This window comes from Mustela erminea, chromosome 12 (assembly GCF_009829155.1).
Source record: "Mustela erminea isolate mMusErm1 chromosome 12, mMusErm1.Pri, whole genome shotgun sequence".
NCBI lineage: Eukaryota > Metazoa > Chordata > Mammalia > Carnivora > Mustelidae > Mustela > Mustela erminea.
In genome coordinates, this window is record NC_045625.1 from 85,368,701 (window position 1) to 85,392,100 (window position 23,400).

The following is a 23,400-nucleotide window of genomic DNA, read 5'->3' on the forward strand; positions in this document are numbered from 1 at the left end:
CCACTGAGTTGCCATGAAATCTTTCCGATAGCCATCTTCTTGATTGATGTGTAACGTCTGACCTTGCTTTGCAGAAGGCTGAAGAGATTGCTGAGGGAGGAGAGTCTGCCCTGGGACCAGACGGAGAGGTGAGGAGTTTTGTGCCCATTCCTGCCCGTGTTCTGCTCAATGAGTCCCTGCCATGCCCTCCAGCACCATTTTCTGTGAACATCAACTTTATTTTTACTCAGCTTTTCATTTCTAAGTAAAAATAGTAGTACATTAGCATAGTAGAAAATTAGGCAAGTAGAAAAGGGATATACTGGAACATAATCTCCTTCCGTCTCAGACTGCCAATCAACTGATATTAAGTTTGTGTACTGTTCTGGAATCTTCTGTGCGCATATATGTTTATGACTCTATAGAACGTGTAAAAATCTCAAGTGATTCTATAATTGCATTTTCCCCGTAAGTGATACAGAAGCATAAAGATATGACCCAGTTTCCTCAGTGTATTACTAATTTGAAATTATAAAACTCCATAAACACAAACAATTTACATATTTGGTGAGCTGCTTTTTTTGACATTTTTGTGTAGGCTCACAAGAGTGCTTTTCTGTATAGATTCACCACCACATGCCTAATGTGATTTCTCAGGATTTTGAAAGTTCCCCGGAATCATGAGAACACAGTTACTTACTTACTGGATTTAGTTTCTCCTCCAAAAACTCAAAAAAGTTCTCTGCCAGGGATTCACATGAGGAGGTGCGGCCCCAGAGCGGAATGGGAAGGAGTTTGTTTCCAATGGCCTTCTCCTCTCTCAGATTCTGATAAACCTGCTGGGCGGACCCTTCTAGAATCTGTGCACACGAGGCGTACCGCACGTGTGAGCAGCCTGGATCCGGAGCTGAAAGGTTGAAACCACTACTCCCTGCAGAAACTCCTTGAACAACAAGTGTCGCTTGAGCACTGTAATCCGTCACAAGGAAAGAAAGGATCGGGATGGGTTGTCTCACGGGTCAGCCACCCTCGGTGGGCCGCTCTGGGGGAAGAACACTATTTACTGGAGCGCTGCGAAACAGCGCTAGTGTGTGCAAGCCCCAGCCTTACCTACGCGCGGCTCACGTGGGTCTGTAATTAACAAGCACGCAGGGGGAGAGCGAGTGTGTTGGTGGGACCGTGCTCCTACCTCTTACCGTCGGTTGGGAAGATCCCCTGCTGATCTTGGGCTTGCGATGTACACCTTTTTTGTTTGTTTGTTTTTTCAATCGTAGCCCATGTGCATTCTGCATGCTGAAGTTGGCAGAGTGGGCATCTTGCTCAGTTTGTTTTGAAATCATGTTCTTACTCTCTGCCGGGCTCCTTCAGGGCCCTTGCCAAAGCCCTAATTCCAGCCACGGCAACTCCCGATTTTCTCTGCGGCACGACATAAGCAAGAAAACAGGCTGTGTTCTCAGAGTCCGCAGTAACGGAATACAGTTTCTCCAAGGGAGGCGATAACGACTGGTAGATTCCTTGCTTTACCGCGTGGGCATGTGGTTGACCTTGTGCCCCAGTGAGGAGGAAAGGTCACGCGTGCAGAGCAGTAGTGCCCCAATCTGTTGCTTTAGCCCACATCAAAGAAAAAAGAAGAGATGGCTTGGAGTTGGCCTCTTCTTTTTTAAAAGCTTTTTTTTTTTTTTTTTTTTTTTTTTTTTTGGTAGATACTCGCTAATATATTGTTTTTTGGGGGTTTTTTGTTTGTTTTTTATTCTGTTTTGTTGAAGGAGAAGGGAGAATGAACTTTTTTTTTTGGTCATTTCCTCTAAGATATGGAAGATACACTGCGGTATCCTGTGTTTCCTGTCACTTTTATTTAACTCCAATTAAGAACAATTGAGAAAAAAATTCTTCAGAATTAATGAATTGTGTAAACATGGAATTTTATTACTTCTAAGGAGATGGATAACTTGGACTGCTCACAAATCAGGCATTTCCAGGCCAGCGTCTGGCCTGGGGGGTCTGTCCTACAGGTGTGGTCCCCGGGTAATCCGTAGCATTCATTTGCATAGGATTGATTACTCCATTTTTTTTTTTTTAGGCCTTTTAAAACAATTTATTCCTTGAAGTAGGTTAGACAAGGCCTCTGTGATTTCATTTATCCTCTTAATTTTCTGAGCAAGCCATTCTTCACGAAGACTCTAATAATGAACTTCAGCTCCGGCTTGGTCCATGCGCGCGGTTTCAGAGGATCCAGCTTCTGGCTCTGTCTCGCTGTCAGGTGCCTGTGGCCAAGCTAGAGAACAGGACACTGGGTTCTGCAGAAACTCAGACTGGCCCCTCGAGAGGGGACACAGATGACAATACCTCTTTCTTTTCCCATTCTCTCAGAAACCATGACTTTGTTGTTGTTACAGGGAAGGGGTATTATGTGGGGATTCTTATTTGCAAATGACAAATGACAACTCTGCCAGATTTAAGTAAGAAGGGAGTATGTTCATAAGATATTGGGTAATTCATCAGACCTCCAGGAAACCTGGAGAGCCTGCCTTGAGGCTACAGTAGGCCGTGTTCTACCGTCCAGCCAGTCAGTGAGGCCGTGGCTGGTGGCTGACGCGGTGCACCGGCAGGGGCTCGGCCCGGCCCGGCCCTGTGCTCTGCCTTCCCTCCAGCATGCCTGTTGCTGCCGGCTTCCCCAAGCCTCGGGCTCCTAATCCCAAGCCGTGGTGAGTGCGTCCAGTTGATGGAGCTGAGGTCTGCACTGACCTCCTTGCTGCAAGGGAGGTTGGTGCTTTCAGCGTCTTTAGTAGGAGGTGACCTCCCGCCTCCCACCAGGACTCATAGGTGGGGAACTTTCCAGTCACAGGAAAAAGTTTCAGATGCTGGGCAGCTCCAGCACAGAACTGGGAGGCGGTCCTAACACCCAGCGGTGATGTGTTTTTGTTTCTCCTTTCTAGCCCATAGACGAAAGCAGTCAGATGAGTGACTTGCCCGTCAAAGTGACTCACACGGAAACGGGCAAGGTCCTCTTTGGACCAGAAGCACCCAAAGCAAGTCAGCTGGACGCCTGGTTGGAAATGAATCCCGGGTACGGCATTAAAGCAGAAATTCTGGGGTCCAGTGGCTTCTTAGATGTCTGTGGTCCCCATAAAATCTCAGTGCACCAGCACCATGACCTTCGCTGAAACAGTTCAAGTGATTCCCCACATTTGTCATTTGTACACAGAACATGCTACGTAGGTCATGTGCGTGTGTGGTGTCTTCTAATTTTAGAGAAGTAAGCCCCCTCTCCTTCCCACTCCTTTTCCTGCAGTTACGAAGTTGCCCCGCGATCCGACAGTGAAGAGAGCGGTTCTGATTACGAGGAGGAGGTACGTGGGCATCTCAGTCTTTGGGGTGCGTGTGGGAAGAGCCCCTGTCTATCACTGCGTCCTCCAGTGCTAACCTTGGCGTGACGTCTGTTGCTGAGGATGCCCCAGAGCTATGGCGATGGTGCCCAGCAGTCTAGCGACCTCGCCGGGGCTCTTGGCCAGTGGCGGGACTCGGAGAATTCTGAATTTATATGAAACCAAGAAAAGAGAGGCTGACACGAAAGGGGAGGTGGTGGAAAGGTCTTCTGGGGAGAACTGGAGACGGGTTATTTTGGGAAGGCGGTGCCCTGCTTTCCCTGGCCCACGCTGAGGCTGAGCCACCCAGAAGTTTCCGGGGTCCTTCAGGTCTTAGAGTCTACTCAAAATTGTAAGTCTGGAAGGGTAGATGAAAGGGCAACGCAGATTTGGTTTGATGAAGTTATTGATCCTCTCGGTTTCTCTTTAAACGTGATTCTTGTTTAAATTCCTTGGATATTCCCGTTACCCCAAGAGAAGCACATTTCTCAGTCTCTTGGAAGGAATGAATGGGCAGTAAGTTTACCTAGAACCTAAAATGGAATCCTTGGATACTTTTAACAGAACTTAAGAAAGAGTAATAAAGGGTTTTCTTTAGATCAACTCCGAAATGTGTTATAATTATAAATAGAAGGATTAAAAGAAGATTTTTATCTCCTTGCTGAGTGCATTGTTTGTGGGTAGTCATTAATTCTGTTTACCAGCGTCGAGGAATCTTGGTTCAAAGAGCACCGTGGCCACAGATCGGGCGAAGCCGCCCTACCAGTCAGGTCACTCACCAGAATTCTAAGACAATTGTGATTTTCTTCTATTTTGCAGAGCCTTCCCTTTTTCCCCCTAAATTAATCTACTGTGAACACTTGGTAACTTTTACAAAGAGGAGGAATTAAAAAGTTACGTTTTAAGAAAAAGGCTTTAGCAAAAACTGCTGCTTTGGGTTGTGTATTATTTACTTTTTACAGGCCGCTTTGGCTCTGAGGTCTTTGAAGCTTCCAGAATCAATTTTTAAAATGTTTCTTGTTCACTTGGATGAATGGGTCCATAAATGATCCATTGGAAGAAACCAAAAGATCCCCTGGAAGTCATTGGGTCAGAAAGCCAGGGAGGGACAGGGGGTTGCTGAACCCGCAGGTGTCAGCCCAGGACAGACAGCCACACACAGCTCCGGGCAGCTGGGACTAGAATGAATTTGAACCCGAGTCCTCATCTCGGGTCTGTCACTCATGGCGAGTCACATCCCTACTCAGAGCCTCACTCCTTTCCTGGAAGACAAAGGAGCCAAACTGATTCCTCACCTCCCAGCATCTCAGTGGTCCGTTCCCTTGAGGTTTGGTTGTTAGCAGGAATATTATGTCCACTCCCATTTCTTCATCCAAGAGTGATGGGAAAGCATTAATCTCTTAAAACCTGCTTTTAAAGAAATTCCACCGGTGAGTCTGGAGGGTTTAGCTCCCAACAGCAGTGGTTTGCCATGGGCATAATGACTGTGTAGCAAAGCTTTCCAACAGATCAGCAGAACGTAGTATGTGGCTGAGAGGAGCCTGTAATGAATCCTTTGCCAAGTTACTGACAGCTTTCGTCTAAATACTCGGAGATCTGTGCTGTGAAGTAGTCCCAAAGCAGCGGGTTTCAAGTTCCAGCCCCACTACCTGGAATGCATGGGGGTCATCCAAGTCCCCTTGGCTAAATTATCGGGGGGCATTTTTATGAGAAGGGCAGTAGTAAGCCTCTAAGTCTGGCTTAGGCTGTAGAATTTTTCTAAGAGAGAGCAGGTGTGGTCTGTCAGAGTCTTTGATAACCAATGATAAATACCCATCTGCCAGTTATATTGGGAACAAGGGTTCTAACGGATCCTCGAAGGGTTTCTTCTGTTCTCTTCTCCATGATTTAAACAGAAATGGAACAGTGTATTGCCTGGTTTAGGGAGGTGTTAAATTTACTTTCTCCCTACGTCGTATTTACTCTGCGAAGCTGAACACCGTTCAGTCTCCCTTCAGAAAAGGCCAATCCTAGAGATTTTGTCCCTGAAATGGAATCCTTCCTGTGTCTTTGTTCCTTCCCCCAGGATGAGGAAGAAGAGTCCAGTCGGCAGGACACGGAAGAGAAAATACTTCTGGATCCCAACAGCGAAGAGGTTTCCGAGAAGGACGCCAAGCAGATCATTGAGTGCGTATCACTCAGTTTTCTCCCTTGTGAAAATGCGTGTCCCCAGAATTGTGCTGTACGGATTTTCTTTCAGAGAACTTTGTCTGAGGAAGGAAGGCGACCAAGTTCATGGCCACGTTCCCCTTGAAACGCTGCCATAAGAGGTCACCCCCTGCCTCTGGAGCTCGGCTTTCCCACCTTCCTCAATGGCATCAGCACTTACCCAGGAATGCCCGTGAGAGATGCTGTTCCACCCAGGTCCCCGCTGCCAGCCAGCCCCCCCTTCCCACATATTGTCCGCAGCACCCCAGGACCTCTCGGCACCTCGTCCTCCTCCCCGAGTCCGAGTGCCGGATCTAGTCTTCACTAGGGCCGTTCTCCATGTCAGCTCTTTGCTTGTGTGGCTCTAATGTTCACATTTGGGGGAAATGATATGTAAAATAGAACATTTTAAAGTAATGAGATTTAAAAAAAAAAAAAAAGCAAAAATAGGCATTGTGATATTGTCTCCTTTTTTTTTTTTTAAAAAAAGGTTTTATTTATTTGAGAGAGAGCACAAGCAGGGGGAGTCACAGTCAGAGCTGGCAGGGTGAGAAGGAGACTCCCGGCTGAGCAGGGAGCCTGACACAGGGCTCAATCCCAGGCCCTGGGGACCATGACCTGAGCTGAATGCAGACACTTAACCGTTTAACTGACTGAGCCACCCAGACACCTATGTTTCCTCCTTTGATTCGAGGTCTGTGGGCCCCACACTAGGAAACTTTGTTTTCTGGGCCCGCCGAAGGTTTAGAGCTGCCCAGTGGTTCCTCACTGCCCGTGGAGTTAAACACCAGCCCGTGAGCAATGCGGAGGAAGTGGAAGCCGGCTGGTGCCTCTCCCATCTCTGTGGTCACGTTGCTCCCTCCCTCTCGTGCCCAGCAAGCTCTAGACACCATTCTGTGGATAGGGTTTATCTTTGCATCTGGAGAGCCTAGGATGGCCTCCCTGGCCACTGGGTCATCTGCAGGGATGCGGTTCCTGCTGCGATCAGTCATTGGAGGTCAGGCAGGCCTGCCTGCCGGTCCTGACTCTGTGACCTTTCCCAGGGCCCGGGCACACGAATTAACCTCCAGCTTGCTCGCTTTCTGTGAGGGTTACCAGTCCTGTCTTTTAACCAGAAGACGTACTGGAGATGATCAGTAAACTATACTTTGCACAGCGGGGCTCGGCTCTCCATCCGTGCACCCAGAGATCTGTGGATGATTCTCGGCTCTCTGTGTCTCAGGACGGCCAAGCAGGACGTGGACGATGAGTACAGCATGCAGTATAGCGCCAGGGGCTCCCAGTCCTACTACACGGTGGCCCATGCCATCTCCGAGCGCGTGGAGAAGCAGTCCGCCCTCCTCATTAACGGGACCCTGAAGCATTATCAGGTAACTGGTGGGGGTCGGGCCCTCTGGGGCAGCCATGGCCCTCACCTCACTTTGGGCCGTGTGTGTCTTGCACGTGCGTATGTGGCTTGCGTAAGGTGTCTGATGGTGGTGAGGCCTCTGGGGTCATGTTGCTTAAGATACAATGATTCTCTGTGGCACCTGTAATTCTTGCTTTAGAGACACTTCCATCGTACGAGGGCATCCCCTAGAAAGTTCCCTTCCGTGAATTTAGGATGGCTCATGTTCTAAGAAATACAGGCTTAGCAGTTAGAACGGTTTGATGTTGTGGATCTCTTCACAGCGGAAAACCCAGTATAGGGAACATGGGTGCCTCGTCTTGTAGTCCATGAAGCATTTCTTCCAGAACTTCGGTGGTAGGTCTAATTTAATGCCATGGATTCAGCTTCTAGGAGCCGCTGTCCACTACATGTATGGCCTTTTTTAAGACACAGTAAAGTGGTCGGCTTTGATGAGACGCCCACTGTAAACAGAACAGACATTTCATTTGACCTGTTGGAGTAAGGGCAGCTCCTATTGTCTACCGCCTACCACTCTGGCGTTTCCCAAAGTGTGTTCCTTGGAACACTTGGTTCATGAGCTGTCCCTTAAAAAAAGGAAAATGGGGTCATGGTCAAATGAATACAAGGAAATACTATCATCCGGAGGTAGGATTGTCATGTAATTAACTACTCCAGATTTGGATGCATACAAGAGTGAATAAGGGCCCTTCTTATTCGTACCAAGCATAACCCAGGACGATCCTAAGCCAACCAGACAGAAGGGCACCGTGGCAGTGACCCCTCCTGGTAATCCCTGGTGTTCATGAGCACATTCACGACTCTTGTAATTGACGACTGCGTGTCAGCGTCCTGCAGTGAGATCACTTTGACTTCCTATTTCCCAAATTTCTTGGACCACCCAACTTTATGTTCATATAACCCCTATTAACGTCCTGTAATTTAGGAAGTATATGCAAAGTTCTCTGAGTTTATGGGTTGGCTCCCCTAAACTCCTCACTGCCAGCACTGGGCTGGCTGCCACGGCATGGGCGTGAAGGGTCCAGGCCTGTGGACCTAAATCACGCTTAATACCATGTTGATTTCCTCCTGCAATTAAAGCCTTTCTCATCACTTGTCCTCACTGCCTTTCCAAACCTGTGTCCCCCATTGCCATCTGGGAGCTTCCTCTTCCGGGCTGCCTGTAGACTTCCTGAGCATGCGTCCACGTCAGTCCCCTTCTGGGCTTTGGCTCCAATGACTTCCTCCTTCCCAGCCTCTGACCACCCGCATCAGACCCATGAGATCCTTTCCATTTCTCACAAACTGATTCCAGCTGTGGCTCGGGGCCTGCCTGGATCACCCTGTCCACGAGTAAGCTTTCTGCCACCTCTCTCCTTGATGGTTCGTGTATCTTTAATAATTACGTAACCCTGACCCAGTGGGGGGTCTCCCCACGGCTTCCTGGGAAAGCCACACACGTCTGGGTCACTCCCCAGACCCACCCCTTCACGGTCTGGGGAAACCCATATCACCTCCCACTGTTTTCATGAATTTCTGGTCTCCTCTGCTGCCAGCTTATGCTTCTGTTTTATCTGGGTTTAACACAAATGCAAAATTCAGCCCCTTGGCCAGTTTTCATTTAAAAAAAAAAAAAATCAGGGCACCTGGGTTGCTCAGATGGTTAAGCCACTGCCTTCGGCTCAGGTCATGATCCTGGAGTCCCGGGATGGAGTCCCACATTGGCTTCCTGCTCTGCAGAGTCTGCTTCTCCCTCTGAGCCTCCCTCCCTCTCATGCCCTCTGTCTCTCATCTTCTCCCTCTCTCTGAAATAAATAAAATCTAAAACCAACAAAACAAAACACCATCACGACTATCCAGATGTTTCTGGCATTTAGTTGACTTTCCTAAAGGTCTGGTGGTCTGGGATCCTGGGGCAGGCCCGCCGCCCTTCCAGTCTGCAGTCGCTTCCGGCTGCCCATTCCCTCGGGGCTCTTCCTGCTTCTCCCGTCTCTTGGCGTTGCTGTCCTCCTGCAGAATCCTTTAGGATGATTCGGAGTCTTGCACGGTACCAGGTACCCTAAGTGGCCTGTGGAAGTATTTCTGCAGACCATCGCAGGGCTCTCCCCAAGAAAATCTCTGCTCGCTGCAACTCAGCGTGCGTGCCAGAACAATTTTAAATAAGATGATACGTATTCATATGTGTGCCACGTACTTCGAACCCCTTCTCGGTGCCTGTGGATATGCGATTGCCTTTGTTTCCTCTTGGACTGCAAGCTTCTGCAGGGAGGCCGCCTCCTGCAGAATGGGCAGACGTCCATCTGCTATACCCCCTTGCATGGTTCTTCGCGCAGAGCAGTCATTTAATAAATATTGAAAATAATTGAATTACTCACTTGGTTCTTACATAAAACAAATTAAAATTAACATTTCCCTGAGCATAACTTAATTAGCAAGCTAAATTAACTTCAGCAGACATGCATATTTATATATTTGTGTATTTATGCTTATTCACTTACATGTAATACATAATATATAATATGCACAAATAGCTGTATGTATTTTATACTATGTACACACACACACACACACACACACACACACACACGTATATATACAGAAGTATATTGAATTGCTCCTACCATTTGAGCTCAACATCTGTGTGACGGTGGTGGTATTGGTATGGCGGTTGGGAGAAGGAAGGGGAACAGTCTTGTATTTTCACCCCAGCCTTTCTTGTACTTAACACAGGAACTCCGCAAAGCTCTGTCTCTGGTGCAGGCCTTTCGTCCTTTAAAAATATGTCATCCGTGTTTCCAGCCATCAGCTTCCCTTGCGGTGGCCCGGGGGAGCGCCCCCATGGCCGCTCCCACGTGAGGCCCGTCCTGCGGGCCCCGCAGCGGCCCGGCTCCCTGGTCAGCCGGCTTGCTGGCGGAGGGGATCCCGGCCCGGGAAGGCTCCTCATGGCCAAGAAGGCTGTGTCTAATGATCTCTGATCTGTGTGCCAAACCTGCCTTCTGGTTTGTTTGTCTCTAATCCTCACATTGGCTTTTTGTTCTTGGAGTGCTTGGAATGGATTTTCGTTTGGGTTTTCTTCATTTATAATAACTCTGGAATGTCATATACTGTGAAATGCTAAGTAGGGATGAGCAGCAAAGCTGCTTAAAATCCCACCAGTATGCTACAGCCCGTCATTTCTAAATCTGATTAACACTTAGCACCTGCCAAGCAGCAGGGATGATTACAGGCTCATATTTTAAATTCTTTTTGTGTTGGTGCTTCCCCCCACTTTCCTACTGTGGGAAATCCAACATATAGCACCGAGGAGTTAAGAAGTCGCAGCCTCACTTGAGTTGTATTAGTATTAATTACCTGTGCAGATCTTGGATAATTGAAGCAATTACTCTTCATTTCAGCTCCAGGGCCTGGAATGGATGGTTTCCCTGTATAATAACAATTTGAACGGGATCTTAGCTGACGAAATGGGGCTAGGGAAGACCATACAGACCATTGCACTCATCACTTACCTGATGGAGCACAAAAGACTCAATGGCCCCTATCTCATCATTGTTCCCCTTTCGTAAGTAAAGTCATTTATTCCTTACTTATCTCTCCGTAGGTTATAGATTGTCCTATTAGGAGCTTGTCCTTGTTTTCCATTTAAGGCAGAATTGTAACCTATAGCGGGATCACCAGAAGCTGCTGCTGCTCTGAACTCAGGTTTCCGCTTCCCACCCCCGGCCTCTTTGAATGGCTATTTAACCACAGGACAAAGTGATTTCATCAGCCCCGATAATCAGGCCGCAGTTCACAGCCCGCATCACACCTTAAGTGGCTCACGGCGCCAGAAAGGTTTTTGATTCCTATTTTTTAAAGATTTCTTGGATTTTTTTTTTTCCCCTTGTCCCATTTCCAAAAGCTTACATATATTCAAAAAAGAATGACTTCTTCAGTCTGCCTCGACTGTATCTCTTAGAGCAGAATCTGGGTCACAATCGTACCTGTGAATTTGACCTTAAACCGTTTTCAGAACGGACAGTCTGACGTCCGTGATCCTGGCTGCTCCGCAAGCGCAGGTCCTCCTGTCCTCCATCAGTGCCCAGAGCCTGGGCGGCTCCTCCTAGGTCTTTTCTGGGCCTGAGAGAAGGAAGACCTGTTCAACGCGGAGCGGCCCTCCCGGGAGGGCTCTGGCAGCTGGCGTTAGGTCGCAGTTCCAGTCGCTGAGATCTTTGTCGATCTCGGTGCTAAGACAGACTTGGACCTTGCAAAACAGACAGACAGACGAGCAGAGGGATTCTGGTTTCGCATTTGCAAATTTTGTCTAAAGGAGAACTGTTCGCAGACCTTCGGAATCTGTATTAGCCAAATCTGTAGTATTTAGACGTCCTTGGTATTGTATCTACATTTCAAGTATATATTCAGTTCTTTATATATATTTTGCATGTTCTGATTCCCGTATTATGGTGATGCTTTCAGGGATTTAAAAAAAAACAAAAAAGGCATTCCCTATTTCTCCCCCGTTCCCTCTTGACAGATTTATTTAATATTTTCATGTGCTTTTGTCATTTATTTTTTCCTGACTCAACTTTTCTGTGAACCTACATGGCTGTTTTTCAAGAGTCCCCAAATCACTCTGGCAGTTGCTGTTTTCAATATTGCAATTAAGGGTTGGTTTTTTTTTTTTTTTTTTAATTTTCCCTTCTCTATGTTTATGCATTTTAAAAATTTTATTTATTTCTTTTTTCTTATGAGATTTCTTAGAAACTGACAAACACACTTGTCATGCTTTGGGCCCAGCTTCTTTCCCACTTATCTCTTATTTCCACACCTTTCAAAGAATCCTGTAGTTGAGGTATTTTCTATTCTCTCTCCCCTTTCAAGGTGAGGCCTGAGCATGAATAAGGACATCTTTTTAACCGCCGATCGCAACAGCAATGTCGTTTTCTCTGTCTGTTTTCTTCTTTGTTCTACAGGACTCTGTCTAACTGGACATATGAATTTGACAAATGGGCTCCTTCTGTGGTGAAAATTTCTTACAAGGTTTGGAACGCTGTGTTTATATATAAATGTGGAAAAGCAAAAAATAGGCCCTCCTCTTTTTTTTTTTTTTTTCTTCATTCCATATGCACATCTGTGAACTGTATTTGGTTGTAAAGTTTTGTCATGTACATCATGTACCAAACAGTGTGAGTTAATCATCCCAAGAAGATTACTGTAATAAACCATAATTACTTTCAGATAGTGAAATGCAGAAGAAAATTGTTAATTATCATATTGCGCGGTTTCTGATGAGAGTAATACAAATGACAAATACCGCACATTCCGCGGGCCGCCGCCACCGCACCCGCTGTTCCTGCGAAGTTCGCCAATTACCGGGGCGCCCGGGCCGCCTGCTCCCACGGAAATGGAGCCTTTCAGCCGAGCAGCGGGTTCCCCGCCACCTCGGGGTTGCTGTAATTTCCCTCTCCGTCTTCCCCCTCCCTCAGTTTCCAGGGGGAAAGCCTGCCTAGAAGGGTCTGGAAAGTGTCCAGATGGTGCGCGATTTGCCAGGCACTTTCTTTGTGGATAATGGTCCGTATACGGTAATGCGTAGAGATGCAGCCCGCGCTCACGGGTCCGGGCTCCATTAAGCTGTGAACAGTGAGGCAAAATGCACACATTACTCGCATTGGGTCATGTATGTATGTGTGTGTTTCTTTCCATTCAGGGCACCCCTGCCATGCGTCGCTCCCTTGTCCCCCAGCTGCGGAGTGGCAAATTCAACGTCCTCCTGACTACTTACGAGTACATTATCAAAGACAAGCACATTCTTGCAAAGGTATGTCTTTAAAAAAAAAAAAAAAAAAGTTCCTTTACCTCTCATGATGGACCATCGCGCTAGAGTGTAAAGGATTTCCCAGATCGTGCCCACTGGGATAATTTGATCATTAGAGGCTTTTCCCTCTCTCTCTCTCTCTCTCTTTCTCTTTCTCTTTCAGAGTCAGCTATATTTTGGGAATGGGTTTTAATTTTAGGCATGCTTTTTGTTTGTTTGTTTCATTTTGTTTTGTTTCTTTTGTTGGCCTATGTCGCCGATCCTGGTTCTGTGACGGAGCCTCTCCTAGTTTATGAGTTTACATCTCTTAAAAAAATTCACCTGGGCTCCTTGCGCAGCTTCTTTTCTCTCCAGCGGCCCTGAACGTGCTTGTGGAAGAAATAATTGTTTTTGTTGCCCTGGGTTATTGTCAGCAGCATGACTTCATTCCTCTTGTGCCTTTGTCTCTCCAAAGATGAGTAGGCACCCTTCCATATGGTTTCTCCGTGTGAACAGTTGTCCACGCTGCGGCTTTGCTCTTCCTGTGTTGGGTTTTTTTCCTCTGGTGAAATAATGGGCCACTGTACGGATGGCTCCGGGCTGTTTCTGTGCCTATTCACTCGACGCCGAGAAAGAGCTGTTTTCTACCTGCGACACGCTTGTCTCCTAATTTGTATGTCCCAAGTTGTCCTTCAGCTAGAAAATAGAAAGTTGTTCTTTGATTTCTATCGCCTGGCCTCCTAATGCATTCATTCAGAATACCTTCTTTCGTGGGACCAAACACAGAAACTTCAGTTTTCTTCCTCTGGTGATTTCTCCTACCCTGTGGTGTTTTGGAATTGGCTATAATCGGAAACTAAGCGGTGGCCAGAAGAGAACAGAATTCCTGTTTCTGGGGTCTGTTCTCTCTCCCCACTAAACCTTTGCTCTGGGAACTGTTGAGTTCCCTTCCTGGCATCACGGGCGCTCCCTTGCAGGAAGTATGCTCCCAGGGGAGGTTTAATAATTGAGATGGCACTGGCGACAGTGCCGTGTTCCTGCTCCTCGTTCCCAGAGAGGAACTTGGCAGTGTCAGAAATTACATGTTTTTGGTAGAAACTCTGGAATGTGGGTTTGTACATCGGAGAGCCTTTAAAAAAAAAAATCCTATCCCATCTTCTGCATTTGTATTTCCACGTTCATCAGAGATGCCTGGTAATGAGATGAATTGCTTTTATTTGTTGCTGGAGGAATGAAGCTATGGAAAAGGGTAGTGGAATTGTGTTCAAGTGGAAGACCTAATTGGTAATGAGCAGATTAGCACAATCGAAGTCCTCTCTGATTTCCTTGTTTATTAGGTCCTAAGCTAAATCAGGAAAGTGGATTTTGACTGCTGACTTAAATATGTTTGTATCTGGTGGCCCCATTTCATGCCGTGGGTAAGCTTGGGGGGTAGTTGGCCATATAATTTCATTCTCCTGGACACTTTCCTTGGAAGTAGTGGAGGAAGAATTAAAATAAGAAAAGCTCTGGTAGTTTCTTTTACCCAAACATCCCAGCCTGACTGATTGTATACTTCTTCTCCCCCGACTTTACGGTCACTTCTAATGAGGAAGGCAGAACCCTCTAGAATCCCGCGCTCACCTCCCTTCTCTCTGTCTGGGAGCTTTGGAGCAGGATCCAGGGACATCTGAACACCAGATGCTTTTCTTGGCCATTGCCACTGTTTTGTAGGGAATGAATAGGCTTAGTGGGACATTCCACATTGTTCTCACTTAAAGAAACTGAGACCAGTGACCTTGAAGAGGGCTGAAGGGTAAGTTGTGAGAGAGGAAGAGGCCCACGTACAGATTAGGGAGGAAGATTGTGTTATGTGGCCTTTCTTTATTTTTCACGCAGCACTCATGATGGGAAAGGAGATTGTGTTTAATTCCAAAGTTCTGGCAGAAACAGAGGAATGATATTTTAGCATTGTCTTCACTGTCAGTGAGTATATCCTTTCACATTAGCTCTCTGAAAACAGTGATCTGAGACCTGGCCAGCGAGGACCTCGGTCAGAACCCAGAGACTCCAGGTTGCCAGATCTACTTTTTAAGAGAAGCTGGATGTTCACATTTTTGTGTGAAATATTCCAACTTTTAAATGTTAGCAACTCATTCAAATTAAGAAGAGAAAAGAACACTGAGCTGAGCAGGCCCTAATGATATAACAATAGAAAGCAAAGGCAGGAAGCCAGAGCATCTCAGCTGTACGTACCTACTGAAGCCATCTTGGAAATCGGTCACTAATTTCTGCTTCAAGTGGGGAGCTCTCCTCTCTTCTTGCTACGAGCCGAGGCAGCATGAGCACTGAATCAGGGAGAGCCGTCATGGTCTAGCATTAACAGAGGGAGTGTTGGTTCAGGAGACACAGGAGCCAGTCCCGGCCCAACCATTTCATCTTGGGCCCAAGTTCCCCTCTTTGGCAAGAGCAGTTTGGAATCACATGACCCCTAAGCAGCATTGGCACTGACATCCCATTATCACAAAGGAGAGTCACACCGTATTATGCGCGAAGTCTGAATTCCTTGGTTTTCCACACCACGGTTTGCCTGTTGGAGGTGGTTGTATTTCCCCTTGCTCGTCTCATGTTGGTCCTTCCTCTTGGGTTACAGATTCGGTGGAAATACATGATCGTGGATGAAGGCCACCGGATGAAGAATCACCACTGCAAGCTGACTCAGGTCTTGAACACTCACTATGTGGCCCCCAGGAGGATCCTCTTGACTGGGACCCCTCTGCAGAATAAGCTCCCGGAACTCTGGGCCCTCCTTAACTTCCTCCTCCCCACCATTTTCAAGAGCTGCAGCACCTTTGAACAGTGGTTTAACGCCCCATTTGCCATGACTGGAGAAAGGGTACTGGTCTACCTTTTGTATCTTCCACTCTATGGCAATGAAATGAACGTAAAGATCCAGAAGCTGGGAGTGTTAGAGCCCCAGAAAACCTGTAGGGTGGTTGGCAATGTCGCTCACTTTACGAAACCCATCAGTGGGTCCGTGTGTTCTCTTTCCAGGGGTGTTTTCTGCCCTGAGAAAATGGATCTAGTGATGGGTATAGGGTCCTAGGATCTAGGATCTTTGGTCTTTTCCTGACATGTTAATCAGGCCACTAGAGAATGATCCTGACTGATGGAATCCTTATTTGTACGGGCCACAGGAAGGACAAATGGAGAGAGATTTGTTGAATCAATTTAACCAGATCAACCGACCCAACTGAACACAAACCTTAAAGCACATACTTCCTTGTAAAACTTGGGCTTCTCCTTAAGCTGTTTCCTTATGAAGAGTTTGTATGTGAAACTGAATTAGCTCATGCTGATTTTCTGTACACACTTTTCCCCCAATTTTAGTGTAAGCCTGTTTTATGTCTACATTAATACTCCTCAAATCCGGAGTAGCCATTTTCAAATTCCTTATTATTCTGTCCACCATCTGTCTTCTCTTGGAGCTCATTTATGGAAGGAAGACACGGGCCATTGCAAGAAAAGGAATGGGTTCCTGTCCTTTTGATTAGTGGTTTCTTAACTGTGGGAATGAAAAGTCACTTAGAAGGCTTTCAGGACATTTATGTTGAAACTATTCAGCACTTTAATTTTGAAGTACATCATAGGGACTTTTGCCTTTTGTCAGTAATTCATTGGCTTGCCCATTTGTAGAAAGTAATGTCAATCAAGTCTGCCCCCTAGAGGTTCATAGAGGAAGGTGACCAGAGGTTCTAGAGAAGGTTCCAGATAAAAGAGGGCTGACCAAAGATAAGGGGAGAGGGAAGGAAGAGTGAGGTACAGGGGCTTGGAAACCCACCACCACCCACTGGGCCTACTCTCTTCTTTTCCTGTTCAGGCCTTGTCGCCTTGGGGTGTTTCTGCTTCTGAGACAATCCAAGTTAAGAGCCTAACTTAAGGCTTTGACTTTGAGGAAGCACACATGAACTCTTGCCCCTCTCCTTGCGTTCTGTCTCAGTCTTCAGTAAGGCTTTGTTGCAGTCCTATCCAAAAAATGTCTGAGCTGGGAGACTGGTTGCTCTGGCCCCTTTTCCATGGAACTCCACATTAAGACAAAGACGCCCATTTAGACGCCATTTTATTACCACTTGGCACGTAGGAAGAAGATTCTGAGGCATGCAAAACAGGTAAAGACCTAGCCTTAATGGACATAAAAATTTCAATCACATATCACAGCAAATTAATAAATGTAACCCTACAGCATTATTTTGTGAAATATCATAAAAAAAAAAATGTCCGACTCATCTGAGGTTCTCTCGTAGGTGGACTTAAATGAAGAGGAAACTATATTGATCATCAGGCGTCTACATAAGGTGTTAAGACCATTTTTACTGAGAAGGCTGAAGAAGGAAGTCGAGTCCCAGCTGCCCGAGAAAGTATGTTGCAAATTCCAAAGCTATGGTTCCTTTCCCTGCCGATCTCCCAAGTACCTGCATCTGAAACTTTCTTTTCTTTCCTTTTTTTTTTTTTTAAAGATTTTGTTCATTTATTTGACAGAGAGAGAAACAGCGAGAGCAAGAGCATAAGCAAGGGGAGTGGGAGAGGGAATGCAGGCTTCCCCCTGAGCAGGGAGCCCCATGTGGGGGCTCGATCCCAGGACCCTGAGATCATGACCTGAGCCGAAGGCAGAAGCAAAAAACAACCAGCTCGTGTTTTAGTCCCAGGGATCTTGGAAATACCGTATAGGACATTTTTGTTTGAGAGAAGCTAGAGGTTTGAATGCAGAGAGAGAGAGAGAAGGGAAATTTCAACATTTTCGGCCTGGTTTCCCTAAAGCTCTGGCGCCGGCTTTTATGAAGTTAATAAATTCATCGAGTCTCCTGACATTTTCGCTCACACTTACATTAACTCAGTTGTATTAGTTTAACACTATATTTTAAGTCTGGATTTTTTTTTTTTTTTAAGTTATTAACCTCGTGAAGTTCACTCTTGTGGGCACCACGGGATTGATCTGCCAGTGAGTCCAATGAGGATATGAGTTTGGGTCTTACGTCATCACCAGAAGTCCTCGTAAACATTAACCAGGTTTCCTAGAAGTGTATTTAATGCTTATGATGTCACTCTTTGGATAATAAGTGAAAAACAAGAGTTCCTTCAAATTACAGACACATCATCTAATTATTCTCGGATGTGGTTTTTGATCTGTACCATAAAAGCTAAGTCCCCATGAATACTTGAAGCAGGTAATTTTCACATGGTGTTTAGCACCCTGACTTCTCGGAGCTTTAGAATGTCTTTTGAGCCCTTTGCTCCACATTTTCTGGTTTGGTTCGGGTATTAGTTTAGTATGTTCCCGATCATATTTTGGAATCACACCCTTCTGAGTTCTAAATTTTATTCTCTCTTTTTTTTAATATTTTATTTTTATTTATTTAAGAGTCAGAGAGCACAAAAAGAGAGGCAGGCAGAGAGGGGGGCAAGGAAGCAGGCTCCTTGCTGAGCAGAGAGCCCGATGCGGGGCTCGATCCTAGGATCCTGGGATCATGACCTGAGCCGAAGGCAGAGGCTTAACCCACTGAGCCACCCAGGCACCCCTAAATTTTATTCTCTTAAAGATAGGTTGTTCGGCGTTGTGTACTACTTGTGGCAGAAGAGAGATGTGGATTTGAGTCTTCTCTGTACGTGAGCCAGTTCTGAAATGTGTATTTCGCGTCACTGTGTTTTTTCTGTGCCATTACTCTGGTTTTTGTACAGGTTGGTTCGTCCTATTCATTTCTTAAGTAGCAGTTGACAAGAGAGCATAAAAAGTTGATCACCTTATCAAGAGAGGATTTGGTTCCAGATTACCCTGTTCATTAACAGTCAGGGAAAAAAAAAAAACTTAAGTACCGTTCTTACATCATGCTTATCCCAGCAGAAGCCTAAATATTTAAGTATTTAAGTATTTTATTTTTCTAGTGACTGCATCTTGGGTTGAATGGTCTTGATACTGTTTTTGACTTCCCATGGTCTCGGTGTCTTTGGGTGACCCTCTCACTGTTCAGGGAGGACCTTAGTTACTGAATAAACTGGGGAATGGTCCAGTGGCCACCTTGAACTACTTCCCAGCAAGAGATCCTGCAAGGTATAGAGACAGATGTTAACGGTTTTAACGTGTCCTGGGCTCCTTTGTTTCTTTAGCAGAGGTATAAAAATCAAGGGTAATTAACTGAAGTCCTTCATTTATTCATTCTTTAGAACGTCTTCATCTTAGTTACTTAATTTCCAGGACTGGCTAATAGAGATAGATTTTTGAAAGCTCATCACAAGTTGGAAATATGCCCAGTTTGAAGAAAATCCACTCTATAAAAATCCAGACTTGCCCAGCCTAAGGACCATGGGGTGATGAGTTGTATCACAAAGGAATTCTCTGCTTTACTAAAATATTTATTCCACTGTTCCATTCACAAAAGAGCCCCCTGAGTATTGGTACACTTAAAAAAAGAAATCAGGGTTAGATTATAGCGCAGTATCTTCTGCGTAAAGTATACTTACCCTCTTTAATACTCAGGGTAGTATTTGAGTATATGAGTATATATATGTTAATCTAGCCCCGTATGTGATACATTATCTACGGATAAGCTCCCCTTCATGGAGGAAGCTCGGTGGAGTGGAAATCATGGGCCTCCTGTCAGAGCGCACACGCCCTGTCACCGTCCCTGTGTCTTACTAACCATTTGGCATCAATCAGTGAATGCAGTGGGGCTCCGTGTTTTCCCGGTGAACTGGCAGAGAAATACCACCCGCCTCATGGAATCGTTGAGAGGACTAAGTGGATGCAGGACCCCTGAGTCAAAGCCTGGTGTGTGTCGGCTCTCAACGCCGACAGCCACTGCTGCCTTCCTCCTCGGCGTCAGCTCCCGCTGCCCCGACTTCTAGTTCCCCTTTCCGTTCCTCTCAAGTTCTCTTTCATGCTCTGCTCCTCCTCGTGCTTTCGGTGGCCCCTCCCCCACCTGTGTGCTCACCAGCCTTTCCAGGGCAGTTGGGGAACTCACCACTTTGCCCACGTAAGTAGCTGTTGGTGTGGTTTGGCCGGCGTTCTCTCTACTTTTTCTGTCTTGTTAGGATTTTTTTTACCTGAGAGACATTGGCCACTGAAGTATCATCCTCGGGGGTTAAGGAGCTTCCTCTGCCACCATCTGCTTATGGCCACAAACAACGCGTCTGTCTTTCTCAGCCTTGCTAAGAGCCTGGGCAGGAATTCTGGCTGATGGCAGGAAGAAGGCCAGCTGTTCCAGAGCAGTCATTCTGAAATGCTCTCATGAAAAGCCACCCATTAAGGATGTGGGGGTTTTTTGGGTTTTTGTTTGTTTGTTTGTTTTTAACTTTATTTCTAAATTTACATATAAAATCCACTCTTTGGGGTCTATAGTTCTGTGGGCTTTGACAAATGCAGAATTGTGTGAACCACACCCACAGTCAAAACACAGAACAGTTCTCCCTCCAAGGACCCCCCACAGAGTCCCTGGTGCTATTTGTTCTTAGTCGCATCCTTTCTGGAACCCTTGTCCTGGTCTGACCGCTGATCTGTTCTCCATCCCTGTAGCTCTGCCTTTTCCAGAATGTCACAGGGATGGAGTCACACATCAGATCTTGTCATCAGACCTTTTGCTTCTGGGTTTTTTCCTCTCAGTGTACTGTGTTGGAGCTCCATTCAAGTTGTTGCCCATAGCCACGGTTGTCTCCTTTTTATTGTTGAGTTAGCATTCTTGTCTATGGACGCAGCACAGTAGGTCCGTCCGTTCCACGGAGGGAACAGTTGGATTTTCTCTGGTTTTTGACAATTATGCATGCATGTGCTGTACCCATGGTGCATAGGTTTTCATTTCACTGGTGTGAAGACCCAGCAACAGGATTGCCGGATCCTATGGGAAATGCACGCGTAGCCTTGTAGGAAACTTCTGGAACCATCGTGCGGTTGCACCAACAATGTCTGAGCCTTGCCTTTCCTCCTCGTTCTCATCAGTCCTCATCGGCTGCCATCAGTTTCTTGACCTTTTTAGCCATGTCAGCAGGTGTGCACTGGCATCCTGTGATAAATTTGCATTTTTCTAACATCTGTTGGTGTTGGGCATCTTTTCCTTGCCTGTCTGACACCCATATGTCTTCCTTGATGAAATGGTGCTCAAGTCTTTTGCCTATCTGTTTGTTTTTTAATTGGGTCATTTCTTTTCTTATTATTGAGTCTTACGCTAGGAAAACTTGTAAAAATACAAAATATATTTTCTGTGTCCTACACGGTCATTCTGTCTTGTGGCTGGACTGTGCTCAGGTGGAACTAAAGCAGCCATAGGAGGGTCAAAAGTTGGGTGAGTGCAGCTCTGCTCTGTAGCAAAAGCAGTGTTTGTTCATGGATGAGTATTTAATAAAAACGAGCTTTTATCAATGAGGATTTAATAATGTCATGAGTCCGATGACACACCTAGTGGGCAAGGGAAGGTACCATCCCCCCAGTACCCCAACACCACCACCAGGCTGTAGCATTAAATCCATTCCTTGAACTCAGGAAAGATTGGCAGCTCGTACGAAAGGACGGATGTAAAACTTAACGTAAACTAAATAAAAATTGATCTTGTGATTTAGCTCCCATTTGGGGTTGTCTATGCTGACTGTCCACTTTGTTAATTCATAGATAATCAAGAACCAACTAGACTTGCAGATGGCTGTGTGTGTGTGTGTGTGTGTGTGTGTGTGTGTGTATAGAGAGAGAGAGGGAGAGAGAGATGCCTGAATATGCTAAGATAGGTGTACAGTGTCAGAAGCTCACTAGAGGCTGACCTACCTAAAATCGGTCCTAATTTTGATTTGACCTGCAAGAAACAACAAATCAGCTTCACCGAGATGGGCAACTTGTACATTCATGATGCAGACATTTGGAATGCTTGATGTAATTAAACATTACTCTATTCCGCCTTTGTTACTGTTCCGAAAGTGGTAATATACCACACGCCATAGTCTTGAGCTGCTGTCAGGTCCTCGGGGTGGGCTCACCTCTCTGTTGACCAGTGTGCTGCGGGCGGTGTGGTTTGGCATCCCTATCTACGTGGCATCATCATCCGTGCCTCCTACTTCCCATACTCCCTCCCCTCCAGCACTTAGCACTGGCTGACTGATGGGAAGGGGGTTGAGGGTGCCGTCCCTAATTCTGTATCAGCGCACTTAAGAGCCAGCAGTGGGGCCATCCCTTCCTGCAGAGAGTCCCCCCGATGGCGGTGAGCGTGGGAAAGCCTGAATGTCTCCTAGGTCGTCCTCAGCACAGAGCTTAGGAGAGTGGACTCGGTGACTCGGTTTCCAGTTCTAACCGCACCATTAAATACCCCCATCACTTTGAGCCGGTCTTTTAAATTTCAGAGGCTCAGGGTCTGTATAAAATACAGACATGACATTGTCTTGTGACATAAAGCACTCCGTGTAGGTCCTGGTCAACAGAAGGAGCTCAGTGATATTAAGCCTTGGGGCCATTTTTTTTTTTTTTAAGATTCATTTACTTATTTTAGAGAGAGGGAGGGGCAGAGGGAAAGAGTCCTGCAGACTCCATACTGAGCACAGAACCCGATGTGGGGCTTGATCCCACGACCCCAAGGTCATGACCTGGGCCGAAATCAAGAGTCAGACGCTCAACTGACTGAGCCATCCAGGCGCCTGCCTTGGTGCCATTTTTATGCTCCTACTGGTTGCGTCTGAAGTTGTCCAACACTCTTCTTCACCGTGATCAGATTTCATTTTGAGAGTGAACAGCTCTCGAAAACGTCGCAGTACTTTAAAAATAGGACATGATCAGGCATCTGGAACAGAAAGCCTGGAGCAAGTGTGTTCTTATTTATTAAACTTGGAGATTTCTGTTTTTCCCCCTCTGGCCAAGGTCATTCATTAGAAACAAAAACAAGTGTATAAAAGGTCACCTGCTTCCCTTAACTTTTCTGCAAAGGACCCTTTCTCCAGTCTTTAGTGCATTAAAACAAGTGGCGAAAGGCTATTAATTGCAGTTCCATCTGGCCCGACAGGTTCCTTCTGAAGCCACAATTGAATGAATATTCAACTTCTCTTCATCTGTGACCTACTCGCCCTGGCCCTCGGAGCTGAAAATAACCTGATCATTTTTAATCAGTTTATTAAACATTAGGCAGCTTGCTGATTTACTTTTAATCACATTCTGCAGATTTCTAGGCAGTTATCTGATGTTTATTATGAAAATTGCACATTTGTATTCTAGGGATTTTTTTAATAAAGAAAATAATACCGGGAAATAATCAAGGCAGATTTATGCATTAAGAACCTTCTAGAAGTATTGCAGGTGTGTGCTAAGCCAAGGGCACGTGAATTCCCTTTAACTGTTTTAAATCGGATTTTTTTCTCCCTTTTTTTTTTTTTGATAGTCCCACTGGAAGCCCATGAGGCTTTCTTTGCCTTCTTGAGGTGGTCATAAAGTTGCATCCAATTCCCACCTGCCATCCGCACAGGAAGTAGTCTCTTGTCTCTGAAAAGCAGAGGTCAGTGGCAGCCAACCTAGGGCTGTTACAGCTCTCACTTGTGGATTAATACTGGGGGTTGCTGCCTGTGACCATTGAAAAAATTATCTTACAGGGGTTGCTAGGTGACTCAGTTGGTTAGCCGTCTGCCTTCAGCTCAGGTTTATAATCCTGGGGTCATGGGATCGAGGACCGCATCAGGCTCCTAGCTTATCAGGGAGCCTGCTTCTCCCTCTCCCT

General features: G+C 46.1%; 1 protein-coding gene across 9 annotated transcripts in view; it reads left to right on the forward strand.

Moving 5' to 3' along the window:
* Positions 1-23,400, forward strand: part of SMARCA2 (SWI/SNF related, matrix associated, actin dependent regulator of chromatin, subfamily a, member 2) — a 179,562-nt gene that overhangs the window by 53,552 nt on the left and 102,610 nt on the right. For all 9 annotated transcript variants that reach the window (XM_032308343.1, XM_032308334.1, XM_032308342.1 and 6 more), the window contains exons 10-19: positions 75-128; positions 2,916-3,046; positions 3,272-3,329; positions 5,410-5,510; positions 6,754-6,901; positions 10,314-10,477; positions 11,871-11,937; positions 12,605-12,715; positions 15,324-15,566; positions 16,975-17,088. In XM_032308343.1, coding sequence (XP_032164234.1) covers positions 75-128; positions 2,916-3,046; positions 3,272-3,329; positions 5,410-5,510; positions 6,754-6,901; positions 10,314-10,477; positions 11,871-11,937; positions 12,605-12,715; positions 15,324-15,566; positions 16,975-17,088 — 1,191 coding nt within the window. The remainder of the gene's footprint in view (positions 1-74; positions 129-2,915; positions 3,047-3,271; positions 3,330-5,409; positions 5,511-6,753; positions 6,902-10,313; positions 10,478-11,870; positions 11,938-12,604; positions 12,716-15,323; positions 15,567-16,974; positions 17,089-23,400) is intronic.